Source organism: Oncorhynchus gorbuscha, linkage group LG26 (genome assembly GCF_021184085.1).
Source record: "Oncorhynchus gorbuscha isolate QuinsamMale2020 ecotype Even-year linkage group LG26, OgorEven_v1.0, whole genome shotgun sequence".
NCBI lineage: Eukaryota > Metazoa > Chordata > Actinopteri > Salmoniformes > Salmonidae > Oncorhynchus > Oncorhynchus gorbuscha.
In genome coordinates, this window is record NC_060198.1 from 13,692,770 (window position 1) to 13,706,319 (window position 13,550).

The 13,550-nt window shown below is 39.7% G+C and overlaps 2 protein-coding genes across 4 annotated transcripts in view; both read right to left on the reverse strand.

The window, feature by feature from the left end:
- LOC124015253 (testis-expressed protein 2-like) overlaps nucleotides 1-885 on the reverse strand; it is a 66,468-nt gene extending 65,583 nt beyond the window's left edge. The window contains exon 1 of one of the 3 annotated variants that reach the window (XM_046330358.1): nucleotides 707-885. The gene's annotated coding sequence lies outside the window, so the exon portion shown is untranslated. Of the gene's footprint in view, nucleotides 1-514; nucleotides 535-706 lie in introns of those variants that run through there. The other 2 variants (XM_046330356.1, XM_046330357.1) reach the window with 2 other exon arrangements.
- Nucleotides 886-4,686: 3,801 nt separating this feature from the next.
- LOC124016463 (myeloid-associated differentiation marker-like) lies at nucleotides 4,687-5,610 on the reverse strand. Its single transcript, XM_046332037.1, has one exon. The coding sequence runs from the start codon at nucleotides 5,608-5,610 to the stop codon at nucleotides 4,687-4,689; it is 924 nt and encodes a 307-aa protein (XP_046187993.1).
- Nucleotides 5,611-13,550: the final 7,940 nt, after the last annotated feature.

Genomic DNA, 13,550 nt, shown 5'->3' on the forward strand with positions numbered 1-13,550 from the left:
GCACAACACACACACTAACTTAACGTCACATTGGACTTGCTGTGTAACTAAGCAGGTTTCATGATGTGGTCATCACTCAAACATTTGCTCAGGTGAGAAATGTTTCCAAAGATGTATTCCAATTTACCCACAGTCTGCATTTTGAGATAAATGTTAGCCAGAACAGTATAACTAACTACTGCACGCACGTATGCAATGACTAACGTTACCAATCTGGCTTTGTAGTTGCTTCAAAGAACAGTTTAAAACATGAAAGCAACTTCCTGCTTATGTTATGAACTATAAGGAAACGCGGGCAATGTTGTATCGATCAGTAAGTTTATGTTGCATAATAAACTATGCATACACTGCTAGCTTTGCCAGCTAACAGTGACTCGCTAGCGTTTAGCTACGGGTAAACCAAAGCCCTAGCAAACTCCCTAGTTTAGTTTGGGATGCATATACACCTAATGACTAACTTAGCTAGTTGCTAGCTAGCTAACGTTAATTGTGTCAAAACAACTCTCGCTTTTACATTTCAACATTCACTCTTGTGAAACCCCTGCTCGAAACGGTTCGTTTGACGAAATAACAACGAAGTCGTTTGTGGAAAAACAAATCTCTGTAAACCGCTGGCTACGTGAGATTTCTCGACGACGAAGCCAAAGGTGTCAAAACTGAAACTCCGATAAAGAGGTGTGTTTTGCCTAAACAAGCGCGACCTTACCGTGTCCCGAGTTCATCATCTCTCGAGCAAAGCACGATTACAAAATCCACTGAATGGATATGACCAGTTTTACAGGACAGTAACAAAACGTTTTATTGTTATCACTTCCACGTACTGCGTCGTTGTTTGAGCCTCACTTCATGCCCAGCCTGTTGACAGCTGACTGCTGAAAGCACAGAGTTCCTGAGTGAAAAAAAAAAATCATTAACGTCTTCCAAGGCTAGAGTAATCAAAGTAGATAAGTAGGATCATCAACCCGAACCCTTTCGGGGATTGATTATACATACATTTTTCGGATTTTTATTTTTTTTATTTTTTTTATTTTAGAACTATAAAATGGACTTAAAATACATGTCACAGATTTTTAAAAAAGTTCCCGAAACACAGACACAGATACACTTTGTAACTTTGGTCTCTGGGTCTTTCCACTGTGGATCGTCTCAGAATACTACAAAAAATAAGCAATAATTGTTCTAGACTATCTAGCCATCATATACACTAACACGCAAACTAAATGCACAACATTCACTTGAAATGATGCACCATTGAGTTTCTTGATTTCAAAGAGTAGATTAGTATTTGTGTCATTGAATCCATTGGAAAAAATAAACATAACATTGCTTGTTCTTATATAATATAATGGAATTCTATCTTTTTTTTTAAAATGTAAACCTGCTGATGGTCCTGACGTTGATGCGGTATTGAGTACTATCACGATCATGATGTAATTGAATCACAGTTGGATTTATTTTCACCTCCACATTTGATGACTTTCACACAGTTTAAGATTGACCTTGGTTGAGAAAAGTGCAATTAGTTTGAAGTTGAATTATTTGAATTAAAGGCTTATATGGTAATGAAAGCATCGCCATCTAGTGTTAATGACTTATAACTGTTGCTACTCCCCCAACACATTTGTGACATGTTTGTATCCACTACAGAAACTCATCTCTGGAATCTAGCTACATTACATTTAATGCACATGTTTACTTTATACAAATTACATTTAGACTAGGTTTAGATTCGTCACAGACTCTATTCCAACTCTTATAGAAAACTAGGCAATACCAAAAATAAACAAAGAGTGTTGAGAAACAATTGCACCATACCTTGCTTGTTCAAGATGTCTTATCAATTCAATCACTTCCTTCCTAACTGTGTATCTTTCATCTCTCAAAGACAGAACAATATGCAAGACAAGTTACAAACTCAAAGTATTCTAAATGAAATCACTAAGCCCCTTGCATGCAGACAAGATGAAAGAGAATTCTGCCCAGATAGAAACATGGCAGTTGGCATCGTAATCTGAAATCTGCAGTGTGATGACATTTGTCTGCTTACCAACTCCCCAGTTGGGTTATGGTCATGAGTTGTGACACAGAAATACATGTCATGTTAGTCTTTTGTTTTCATTTATTCCCTTAATGTATTTATTCCCTTAATACGCCCTCACTGCTTCTCAAGTCTCAACTGTAGTCTTCTTATGTATATGTGTATGTCTCAGGATCAGTCAAATCGTTGTGCAGTATGTCAGTTTCAAAAGATGAAAATGATTGATTATTTCACATTTATTTTACAAATCTAAGAAATATAAAAATGGTTTACCAAGTTACCAATTACTTCAGACTGGAAAAGTTCAGCTAGAGTAAAGCTACACCGAGTATACAAATATACACTGAGTATACAAATATACACTGAGTATACAAAACATTAGGAACACCATCCTAATATTGAGTTATTCTTTTTCTTTTTTTTAGCTATATATTTTTTAAATTTAGGAAATGTAGTGGGCAGTTGGCTTGTTCCACGAAATGAGTACCTTTTGATAGTTTAAGTAAAAATTGTGCACCAATATTACATTTTAAAACCCCTTTATTTTCAATGAAGTGCTCTTTAATATAAACCACATGGAGAATTCAATCAATCAGATTTTTTTTTTTTTTGAATAAAGATTTTCTCAAGTGCCAAAATGCAGCTTTTTCAAATATCCCTCCACGCATCCTCTGTGACTTCCAGGAAGTTTGTAACCCACTTAAACCCAAAATATATCCAAGTATACACCATCATTGTAAAGCCTTAGTCATTTTGTTGCTTTTACAGTCATTTCTGAAGATGATTATTTATTTAATGTGATTAGTGATTCGTTTTAAGGAATCTGTGCCTCATTTTAAGGTCAACCCTGTTACATGAACTGAACTCTTGTTTTAATATGGTAAAACTATTCCTGTTTAAATCATTTCTGACTAAAAGAAACATTGAACATCTAATAGTTAAATAATAGTGTTAATGCAGAGCTGGGTAGTAACATGTAATCTGAATACAAAAAAAAAATACTGTAATCGGTTAGCTGCCAGCAAAAATATTTTTAATCAGAGAACAGATACTTTTGAAAGACTAGAATGATCATTTTTGTTGATTACTTTTCAATTCAGAAAGGGCATTTGCAGGGGGAAAAAAATACATTATGACACCTTTCTGTTTTCTCAATGACATTCGATTCAGCCTTGAAAAACGGTGCAAGTGAATTGCTGCTTTGTAACCAAGTGGGAGGTAGGAATTTACCAGTTGTGAAGTCGTAAATACCAGTTGGAGGCATTCATGTACTTTGAACACTGATTGGCTAATGGCCAACAAGCTGTGTAAACTAATACACTAAAAGTACAGCCATCATGCTTGTCAACAAATTATAGCGTTCAAAACCATATGAATAGATTGCTTTTTATAAATATTGTTTTGTTGCATTTAATTAACTGCAGAAAATGCTGATATCAAGGTCATTTCGAGTCGGTGGCGTCAGAAGTCAGCATGTGAAAGAAGTGGGCGCTCAGGATGATAGACCAGTTTCCCACTAGTAATGACCAGTTGGAGGGTCGTTAAAGTGGGCTTTTCCCAGTCGTATGTGGTAAATCCGCACTTCTCACTTGGTTACAAACGCAGCATAACTTTGTTCCGCCTGAGCGAGTGATGACACACAAAATACATTTGATGGATCCATTTTTGTCGTCTTCTTCTGATGCCTCTTAAGGGGGAAAGTAATTCAGAAGTAACTGAAAGTAATCAAATGATGTTACTGAGCTAAGGTAATCCATAAATGACTTTACCGATTAGAATTTTAGGTAACTAGTAACTGACGGATTACATTTAGAATGTGAGGATCAAACCTCTGGAAAAGCAGGTGGGCTGGTTCCACTCTCTTTGGCTATTTCCTGGTGTTTTGTTATGGATCATTGAGTGGGTCGAGCATAACATGTCAACCCTGTAACTCATAGATAGGCTAGAAATATTTTGACACTTACATTTTTTGGGGTGACGCTTGCATTCAATTGCCCCTACCTGTTGTACACAACAAGCTTCCATTCCACTTGTCACAAGGGGATTCATGGCTAATTTAAGGCGAAATCGTTAACCCTGTTACAGTCAACCCTGTTACTTTATTTGGCACTTGATAGGCCCTTACAATAATCGTTTTTATTTTATTTAACCTTTTGAGATAAGAAAAATAGTTTTTTATTAAGTTGAACACGTGCTCATTATGACAGAATGTTCAAATGAGTTGAAATCAAACAGGTTTTTTTTCACCAAATTAAAGAATCTCAAAAAGGCACCGAATTGGCGGAACTACCCAGTTGCAGTAAAAGCTACATCACTACATGGCAAACAAGTAATTGACCACTGAAAACACTACAAATATTTGAATTTAGTTAAACTACCACCAAGCTACTGCAACATGTAGTTAATTAAATTACATGTGCTGGAACTATAATCCCCAAAACTGTGCACATGATATCGTACATGAAAATATCTATGACATTTGTTCTTCATTTTCAAGGTTCCAATCAATATACAATTGACATCAACAGAACGTAATATTTCAGACTTTGGCAATGTGTCCCCTTCTTCTATAATACACGATGACGTTGTTAATATCCATAATGTACATGTTATGTGTTCTGAAGGTCAACTATCCAGGCGTGTCTTTTTCAGGCATGACTCCTATCCCGCAGCAGTTTGATAGAGAAGGCCAGGTCCACTGTGTAAGCTAGCAGAGTAATGCTGGTCATCACCGCTTCCATGACAACAAGGGTGGGCCCAGTTTTCCTGTCTGTGAACTCTTGGCTGGGGTGTTGTTGCTCCAGGACTCTGGTAAAACACAGTATGGTGGCGACCACATAGAAAAGCACCCCTGTCAGACTGAAGCTTGCCAGCAGGCGGTCAAAGGGCAGAGGGCATCGCCCAGCACAATCCCCTAGAACCACCATCACTGTACCCAGGGACATTAGGAGACAGAGGGCATGCACCGCCCCAGATACCCATAGCTGCCAACCCACAGCTGCCAACCCTACCCCAGCTCCTTTTATCAAAGCTCCACGGACCTGCTCCACCACCAGGACGATCATCTCACATCCTCCCCAGAGCTGGAGCACCTTGAGCAGGCCGGGTACGCTGGCCATGTAGCCCTTCTGGTCCTGGGTCTGGGTGCGGATGAGGTAGGCCTCGGTTGCATAGGCCAGGAAGGTGAGACACGATGCCAAGGAGGCGGCGATCGGACGGGGCCAGACACCTTCATGACCCATGACCGCCCAAGGAAAGGTGACCGAGGCGCTGAAGGTCATGAGGGCGGCGAGAGCCGCCACAGTCACGGTCAGGTTCTTCCAGGAGAAGGGGACCAGGCTGTGGAACTGGATGATGTTGACCACGTGGATTAGGAAGGTGAGGATGAAGAAGACGCACCAGGTGAGCATGCAGAGGATCTTGAAGGCGGGCTGGTGGGTGTCAGAGGTCAGCTCTGGGGAAACCAGTGAGGCTACCAGGCTGAAGGTGAGGCAACCGGACAGGAGAGCCCACATACGCACCAGCGACAGAGGGCTGGTCAAATCACTGGCCTCCAGTACAATTACAGGCATGGTGTTGGTTCCCAAACAAAGTCCAAAACGAGAATGTCCAAAAGGCTGTAGACAGAGATTTAGAATGTTGTAACAGGCTTTGCTGTAGAGCAGCAAAGAGGTGTCTTGATTCCTATATTACTTCTTTAAACCTCAGTTTGGACAAGCTCAATTTCAAGTTGTAACATCTATTTCGGTTAAAACAGAAATTTGCTTCCACCTTCCGAAAGGATGTCAACAACCTTAACCAGGAGAATGTACTGCACCAGTATAGATTCAACTCACAAAAACATTTCCCACCAACTGAGAAAAAGAACGCCGTCTTGTTGAGCTCTTTCAGTCAGATGACAAACCCCGTTGTACATTTCTCATTTCTGCTAACTCCAAATCCTGGAAAGAACCCTCCGGAAATAGAATATGGTAGGCCCAAATTTAAAGGCCCCAAAAATCACTTAAACCAACAATTCAGCGCATGAGCCAATGGTCATCTTCACTCTGTCCTGTATCACCAATACCATTCACAATGCAAACACAGTGCAAACCCGATTAAAACCACCACTCTTCAATCTCATGCTTCTTATACACCAGCCTGGTCTCATAGACTAGACGTATCATAGTAAACATAAAGCCGGGACACTCAAATGAGTATGATATATTACGTTTAGTATGGTTACATGAGGCAAAAAACTAAAGTAGGGTGGTTGGTTGAGGAGGATGGGTGGGCATATAACACGAATGTATTGAAACCCAAAGGTTGTGAGTTCAAATCTCATCATGGATAATTTTAGCATTTTAGCTAATTAGCAACCTTTCAACTACTTATGACTTTTTAGCTACTTTGTAACTACTTATCGTGTTAGCTAACCCTTCCACTAAGCCTAACCTTAAATTGAACCATTTTAGCTAACCCTTTCCCTAACCCTAACGCTAACCCTTTAACCTAACTCCTATACTTAACCTTAATCCCTAACCCTAACCACTAGCCGAGAAACTAGCCACATAGCTAGAATTCGTAACATATAATAAGTTTTGCAAATTTTTAACATATTGTATGTTTGCAAATGTGTAACTTATAATACGAATTGTAATTCGTAACATATCACATGAAATGGGTGAAGGACACCCACAAATGAATAAAAACATACGAAACGTAACATATCATACAAACTCCTGACGGCCAAACCCAGGTGGTAAGGGTAGGTAACAACACATTATCCACGCTGATCCTCAACATGGGGGCTCAAGGGTGCGTGCTCAGTCCCCTCCTGTACTCCCTGTTCACTCATGACTGCATGGCCAGGCACGACTCCAACACCATCATTAAGTTTGCCGATGACACAACAGCCTGATCACCGACAACGATGAGACAGCCTATGTGGAGGAGGTCAGAGACCTGGCCATGTGGTGCCAGAACAACAAATTCTCCCTCAACATGATCAAGACAAAGAGGATGATTGTGGACTACAGGAAAAGGAGGACCAAGCATGACCCCATTCTCATCGACAGGGCTGTAGTGGAGCAGGTTGAAGTTCAAGTTCCTTGGTGTTCACATCACCAACAAACTATAGTGGTCCAAGCACACCAAGACAGTCGTGAAGAGGGCATGACAAAACCTATTCCCCCTCAGGAGACTCAGATGAGTCCTCAGATCCTCAAACGGTTCTACAGCTGCACCATCGAGAACATCCTGACTGGTTGCATCACTGCCTGGTATGGCAACTGCTCGGCCCTCGACCGCAAGGCACTACAGAGGATAGTGCGTACAACCCAGTAGATCGCTGGGGTCAAGCTTCCTGCCATCCATGACAGGCAGGGTCAGAGGAAGGTCCTACAATTTGTCAGATTCCAGCCACCCTAGTCATGGACTGTTCTGTCTGCTACCACACGGCAAGCAGTACCGGAGCGCCAAGTCTAGGTCCAAAAGGCTTCTTAACAGCTTATCAGCATAAGACTCCTGAACAGCTAATCAAATGGCTACCCAGACTATTTGCATTACCCCCTCTCTTTTTACACTGCTGCTACTCTCTGTTTATTTTCTATGCATATTCCCTTTAACTCTATCTACATGTACATATTACCTCAATTACCCCTGACTAACAGGTGCCCTGCACATTGACTTACCGGTGCCCCTTGTATATAGCCTCGCTATTGTTATTTTTCAGCTGATCTTTAATTATTTGTTACTCTTATTTTTTACTTAACACTTATTTTTCTTAAAACCTCAGTGTTGGTTAGACTTGTATTTCACTGTAAAAACCTGTTGATTTTTGGTGCATGTGACAAATACAATGTTTTTGAATTTTAAATGGAGGTACTTGGATTCACATAGAGAATAACACGAAATACTCTGAGACCAGGTTGTATACCCCCACCCCTCTCCTCCACCCACCTCTTCACTTCACTGGCTCCACTTCCTGTTATGGTTGCAGCACTCTGTCTCATAGTGTAGGTAGCTGCAGGTGACCGCAATAACGCTGTCACAAAACATCACTATCTTTCTCCCTGACACAGTTTGCATGACATGCTGTTCCCTTTTCTAGAATTATGGCGAGCAATTCATTTCTGGTTTGTGTAAACAATGTGGTACACACATATGCAGGCATGCACGCAAACACGCACAATCCCTTTGCCCCCCCTGTTTATGGAGGCATAAATATGGTCAGTTTGAACTGAATGTTGTTTACAAGGTGTTTGATTCTATTTATTATATATCAGGTCTGGATTTACAGCTGGGTACTCTTAAAGCAAGCCAAGGCCCATTGACAATTGGAGGGTGTCGTAGATCATTTGACTGAAGTGCTTTTCAGAGGAGCTATATGTGGAACATTTGATTCTACACAGTCCTCGGGGGGTGGTACCGGAGGTGGAGAAGAATATCTCAGTTGCTCTTTCTTTTGACAACACTAGTATGTGTGCTTGAGGTGTGCAGATACATGAGTGTGTGTGTGTGTGTGTGTGTGTGTGTGTGTGTGTGTGTGTGTGTGTGTGTGTGTGTGTGTGTGTGTGTGTGTGTGTGTGTGTGTGTGTGTGTGTGTGTGTGTGTGTGTGTGTGCAAACAGTATATCGTCTGTTTTTCTGCATATGCATGTGTTTATTTGGGTGTTCGTGAGTAAGTTGGTCTGAGTGTGTTTCTAAGTTTATGCGTATGTGTTTGTTAGTGTGTGTGTGTACATTTGTTTATTTGTCTGTGTGTGCGTATGCATCCGTGAATTCTGTTCATGATGTATGCGTGCGTGTTAGACATGTTCCGTTTTTAAGAAGACTAGCTATTTGACGACATAAATGATAGAATAACACCATTTTACCAACACAGAGTCAGAACACATCATTAAATATATTAAGAAATGTATTAGGATCATCAGACAAACTCCAGTCATCACTGAACAATGTTGTGACATCGTTGAATTTTCTTTTGCTTGGGTGCCATTATTGCTGTCTAAACTAGCCTAAACCATACTTAGAGGGTGATGGCACAGACATGTGTTCTGATTGGACCATCTCTAATTGTTCAGGCTTGTGATTGGACTGCAGATAGAACCTTATAGTGCCAAGTTCAAATGGCTCTATGCAGATCTTTCTAGTTTTGCATTTTTAAAATGTACTTTCTGAACAATCGAACTTCACAGACATAAGAAGAACCATCTAAAGATCTATGAAATCTGATTAACTCATTTTTGATAAAAAATGTCAGACGGAACCTTATAGTCCCAAACTTTCGATTTGTAGTTGATCAATTCATTGCATGTATAGATTTTTTAAACTTTACTTGAGACTTGACTTGGAAAAATGTGTGACTCGACTCGACTTGCTCTTAGAATGCACGACTTGGACTGAAGTCGAGTCTCGCCCCGTTCTACTTGGGATTCGACTCGAGACTCGAACCTTTGTGACTTGAGACTTGCTTGTGACTGGAATAATAGTGAATTGGTCCCACCTCTGGTGTACTCTGTGTATGATATGTGTGTGTGTGTGTTTGTGTGTGTGTTTGTGTGTGTGTGCATGCGTGTGCGTCCGTTTGTTTATGCGTGTGTGTGTCTTTGTACACAAACACAAAGAGTCTTGTCACGATCCGACACAGTCGGATGTTGAACCTTTTGTCAGTTGTTGAACCTGCTTTCTGTGTTATATATAGAGAACCTGCTTTCTGTGTTATATATAGAGAACCTGCTTTCTGTGTTATATATAGAGAACCTGCTTTCTGTGTTATATATAGAGAACCTGCTTTCTGTGTTATATATAGAGAACCTGCTTTCTGTGTTATATATAGAGAACCTGCTTTCTGTGTTATATAGAGAACCTGCTTTCTGTGTTATATATAGAGAACCTGCTTTCTGTGTTATATAGAGAACCTGCTTTCTGTGTTATATATAGAGAACCTGCTTTCTGTGTTATATATAGAGAACCTGCTTTCTGTGTTATATGCTTTCTGTGTTATATATAGAGAACCTGCTTTCTGTGTATATATAGAGAACCTGCTTTCTGTGTTATATATAGATAACCTGCTTTCTGTGTTATATATAGAGAACCTGCTTTCTGTGTTATATATAGAGAACCTGCTTTCTGTGATATATATAGAGAACCTGCTTTCTGTGTTATATATAGAACCTGCTTTCTGTGTTATATATAGAGAACCTGCTTTCTGTGATATATATAGAGAACCTGCTTTCTGTGTTATATATAGAGAACCTGCTTTCTGTGTTATATATAGAGAACCTGCTTTCTGTGTTATATATAGAGAACCTGCTTTCTGTGTTATATATAGAGAACCTGCTTTCTGTGTTATATATAGAGAACCTGCTTTCTGTGTTATATATAGAGAACCTGCTTTCTGTGTTATATATAGAGAACCTGCTTTCTGTGTTATATATAGAGAACCTGCTTTCTGTGTTATATATAGAGAACCTGCTTTCTGTGTTATATATAGAGAACCTGCTTTCTGTGTTATATATAGAGAACCTGCTTTCTGTGTTATATATAGAGAACCTGCTTTCTGTGTTATATATAGAGAACCTGCTTTCTGTGTTATATATAGAGAACCTGCTTTCTGTGTTATATATAGAGAACCTGCTTTCTGTGTTATATATAGAGAACCTGCTTTCTGTGTTATATATAGAGAACCTGCTTTCTGTGTTATATATAGAGAACCTGCTTTCTGTGTTATATATAGAGAACCTGCTTTCTGTGTTATATATAGAGAACCTGCTTTCTGTGTTATATATAGAGAACCTGCTTTCTGTGTTATATATAGAGAACCTGCTTTCTGTGTTATATATAGAGAACCTGCTTTCTGTGTTATATATAGAGAACCTGCTTTCTGTGTTATATAGAGAACCTGCTTTCTGTGTTATATATAGAGAACCTGCTTTCTGTGTTATATATAGAACCTGCTTTCTGTGTTATATATATAGAGAACCTGCTTTCTGTGTTATATATAGAGAACCTGCTTTCTGTGTTATATATAGAGAACCTGCTTTCTGTGTTATATATAGAGAACCTGTTATATATAGAGAACCTGCTTTCTGTGTTATATATAGAGAACCTGCTTTCTGTGTTATATATAGAGAACCTGCTTTCTGTGAGAACCTTATATATAGAGAACCTGCTTTCTGTGTTATATATAGAGAACCTGCTTTCTGTGTTATATATAGAGAACCTGCTTTCTGTGTTATATATAGAGAACCTGCTTTCTGTGTTATATATAGAGAACCTGCTTTCTGTGTTATATATAGAGAACCTGCTTTCTGTGTTATATATAGAGAACCTGCTTTCTGTGTTATATATAGAGAACCTGCTTTCTGTGTTATATATAGAGAACCTGCTTTCTGTGTTATATATAGAGAACCTGCTTTCTGTGTTATATATAGAGAACCTGCTTTCTGTGTTATATATAGAGAACCTGCTGCTTTCCTGTGTGTATATATAGAGAACCTGCTTTCTGTGTTATATATAGAGAACCTGCTTTCTGTGTTATATATAGAGAACCTGCTTTCTGTGTTATATATAGAGAACCTGCTTTCTGTGTTATATATAGAGAACCTGCTTTCTGTGTATATATAGAGAACTGCTTTCTGTGTTATATATAGAGAACCTGCTTTCTGTGTTATATATAGAGAACCTGCTTTCTGTGTTATATATAGAGAACCTGCTTTCTGTGTTATATATAGAGAACCTGCTTTCTGTGTTATATATAGAGAACCTGCTTTCTGTGTTATATATAGAGAACCTGCTTTCTGTGTTATATATAGAGAACCTGCTTTCTGTGTTATATATAGAGAACCTGCTTTCTGTGTTATATATAGAGAACCTGCTTTCTGTGTTATATATAGAGAACCTGCTTTCTGTGTTATATATAGACACGGGATACATCAATTCCCATGTGTTCACACTGCTCAAGTTCAAAAACGGCCTTCTGACAAGACACACGCCACAAAGACACAATAGCAGGTAAACAACAGAAACACATGCAAGGTAGCTCGCTGTTTGGAAGTAATGTATGAGGCTTTAGCGCTTCAAGGTTGGGGATGAATTAATACAATTATAATTAGTTCAATTGGAATTTAATTTCAAAGTGGAAATTGCTCATTGATTTCAATGAGTTTTATTTCGAATTGTTAATGTTAATTCATTTCTTGAACTGACTGTGTGGTGATGGAGCTTCTCTCATTCTATGTAGGATGGAGTCGAATATCTCCGGATGAATCGTTATCAGTTTTGGTTTGAAGAAACTTTGTTGAAAAAGGTGCGTCTGTTGTATGACTGATCTTCAATGTCTGCCATGCTGAAAGTGGTCCATCTTACCTGAAAAAGGAGGTCATTTGGGTAACAGCGCCACAATGTGGTAGATATATGAATTACACGGGCTCTCTAAAACTGCCAGGCCTCGTACTAATTCAGGCATGGAGGGGACCCCCAATGTATCACTATGAGGTGAACTCTCCTACTGCTTCTACAAATGCACTCATTACAGACAACCATAGTTTCTGTGTACAACTTGATATTGACATTCAGTCTATTTGAATCAATATTTCATACACATCATACTAACAATCATGTAAATGTTTTAAAATTCAGGTGAAAATACTGATTGGAACCAATGAATACAGACAATGACTATAGGCATTAGACAACAGTGAAGAAACTGGGTTTTACAAAGTGTCAAGGTGAACTGTGTCCTTCTGCAACTGAATGTAAAGACGCAACCGGAGGACAGAGAGGCGATCGTATCCTCCATGCGGCTTTCACATAAGTCATGTCGGATTGTTTCTCACTGCAGTTTTCAATGCTATGTATCCTTTACCGCTGTGCATTACAAGGAGTCATAGACACTGACGGATCTAATATCATTAACTGTCTGCTATGGCCAGGACCATGTGATCTGACCGGGAAAAACTCGGGGCCCTAATTATTGAGTATGTATATCTACGGCCGCAGATGGTGTCACACAGCAACGGACAAGGGCACCACTGACTACCCAGAAGGACACGGCCACCTCACGGAAAGAGGAGGAATTGTCCCCCCCCCCCCCCCCACTAGCCTAACTAAACACACACAAAGAAGAGACGAGCAAATATTTCATTTTGGAGAGAGAGAGGGGGAAAGAGAGACGAAGGGAGGGTAGGGGAAAGAAAAAAAGCAGAGGAGGGTGAATAATTGATGTGGCCCCGGTCCCCGGTGCTGGTTCCAGCAGCTCACACTATCGCACAAAGACATTTAGCAATGATTCAGATCAAAGAGCCACAGACTCCCGCTGCTAAGCTGAAAGGCGAAGCCCGCCGATTGCCTTCTCCCCAGCACTAATAATATTGTCTTTATGCAGTTAATAAACTGCACACTTCAGTCAAACTATATCATTACGGCAGACTTAGGAACTAATCATTTAAAAGCAGAGAATCGCCTCTGTTCTCCGCTTTAAACCAAACAACATTGTACTGCATGCTGGGGCTGGGAGAAGGCATGTGTGT